This window comes from Passer montanus, unplaced genomic scaffold (assembly GCF_014805655.1).
Source record: "Passer montanus isolate IOZ18808 unplaced genomic scaffold, ASM1480565v1 scaffold34, whole genome shotgun sequence".
NCBI lineage: Eukaryota > Metazoa > Chordata > Aves > Passeriformes > Passeridae > Passer > Passer montanus.
In genome coordinates, this window is record NW_024368152.1 from 7,793,028 (window position 1) to 7,794,531 (window position 1,504).

General features: G+C 55.8%; 1 protein-coding gene across 1 annotated transcript in view; it reads left to right on the forward strand.

The window, feature by feature from the left end:
* The first annotated feature begins 1,398 nt into the window (after positions 1 to 1,398).
* TAF1B (TATA-box binding protein associated factor, RNA polymerase I subunit B) overlaps positions 1,399 to 1,504 on the forward strand; it is a 45,499-nt gene continuing 45,393 nt past the window's right edge. The window contains exon 1 of the mRNA XM_039715695.1: positions 1,399 to 1,445. Coding sequence (XP_039571629.1) covers positions 1,428 to 1,445 — 18 coding nt within the window. The 5' untranslated portion in view covers positions 1,399 to 1,427. The remainder of the gene's footprint in view (positions 1,446 to 1,504) is intronic.

The window sequence follows — 1,504 nt, forward strand, 5'->3', positions numbered from 1 at the left end:
GTTTGGGTGTTGTTTTTTAATTGAAAGTGGATTTCAGGTTGTAATTTCCTTCATTCAAGGATCTCCAAACACTTTTACATAGTTAAATAAGTTTTTGTGGCTTTATTTACAGGCAGCAGCAGCCTCCTTCTCAAGCTTTGGCACAGCCTTGGTGGTCTCCAGCTGGGGCCACCGAGGCGATGCGAGGATGAGGATGCAGGAGCTCTGTGGAGAGGGTGGCGATGGGCTGAGGCTCAGAGGGCACACACAGAGGGCACACAGTCCTAGCCTTAAGCTGCACATGTAGTCATAGTCCTAAGACGTGCCAGGAGAGGTTTAGCTTGGACATCAGGAAGAATTTATCCACAGAAGTGGTGATTAGGCTTTGGAACGGGCTGCCCCGGGATGTGGCAGTGTCACCATCCCTGGAGGTCTCTGAGAAGGACTGGACACGGCACTGAGCGCCATGGTCTAGGTGACATGGCGGTGGACTCGATGATCTCAGGAGTCCTCTCCAACCCAGCTGAGTCTGTGATGGAAATTACCCTCCAGTCCTTGGGACACCGCACACTCCCTTGAAGCTCCGTGTCCCTTCCGTGGCTGAAGCACAGAAGTCACACAACGATGGAACATTAAGGGGTGGGAAGGGATCCCCGATGACCGAGCCCCAGCCCCCTGCCATGGGCACAGACACCGCACCAGACCAGGCTGCCCAGGGCCCCCTCGGATGCCTTACGTTTTAGCTTTCGTATTTTCCAGATTCTGTACTTCACTAGTGTGTAACTCTGAACTTCATATAAAGTGTTACCAAGTTCTCCTCAGAGCTTAGTCAGACAAAACAATCCTTTTCCAGCACGAGAACCAAGGACACCATTACAGCTTTGGGCCCGAAGAGTGTAAACATGAGCAAATTGAGGAGAGCAAACTGTGAGGATGGGAGTGCATAACCTGCAGCTGTAACTGGACAATTAACCCCAATATGTAAATGGACCAAAACTTATAAAAGTGTGAAAACTCATGACTTGGAGTCCTTCTTGGGTCGATCCATGGCCGGGCTCTTGTACTGCCCAGGGTGTATCCCTTGAAGGCCTTTTTAATGAATCCCTACTTTACTCCTTTAACACAGTCGAGCCTCTGTTCAGGGAGCCTCTGAAGGCACCAATCCAAGCCTTGAACACTTCCAAAGCTGCGGCATCTACAACCTCCCTGAGCAACCAGCTGCAGGGTCTCACCACCCTCGCAGGAAGGAATTTCTTCCTGCTATCTCAGGTCTAGCACCTGGATCAGAGTCCCCTCAGTGAAGCGCGCCATGGCCCCTCACAGCGCCCGTGTCCCGGTGCCCCGCCGTGCCCCCGCGGCGGCCCGGAACGCAATCGCCGGGCCGCGGTTTCCAGGCGGGCCGCGGTGCGGCCGGGCGGTTGCCATGGTGCGCTCCCGGCGCGGCCGCCATGGACGAGGAGGACACGGTGGGGCCTGCGGGGCTGGCCGGGCCGGGGGCGCTTCCCCGCCGGGCGGGCGGCGGCTG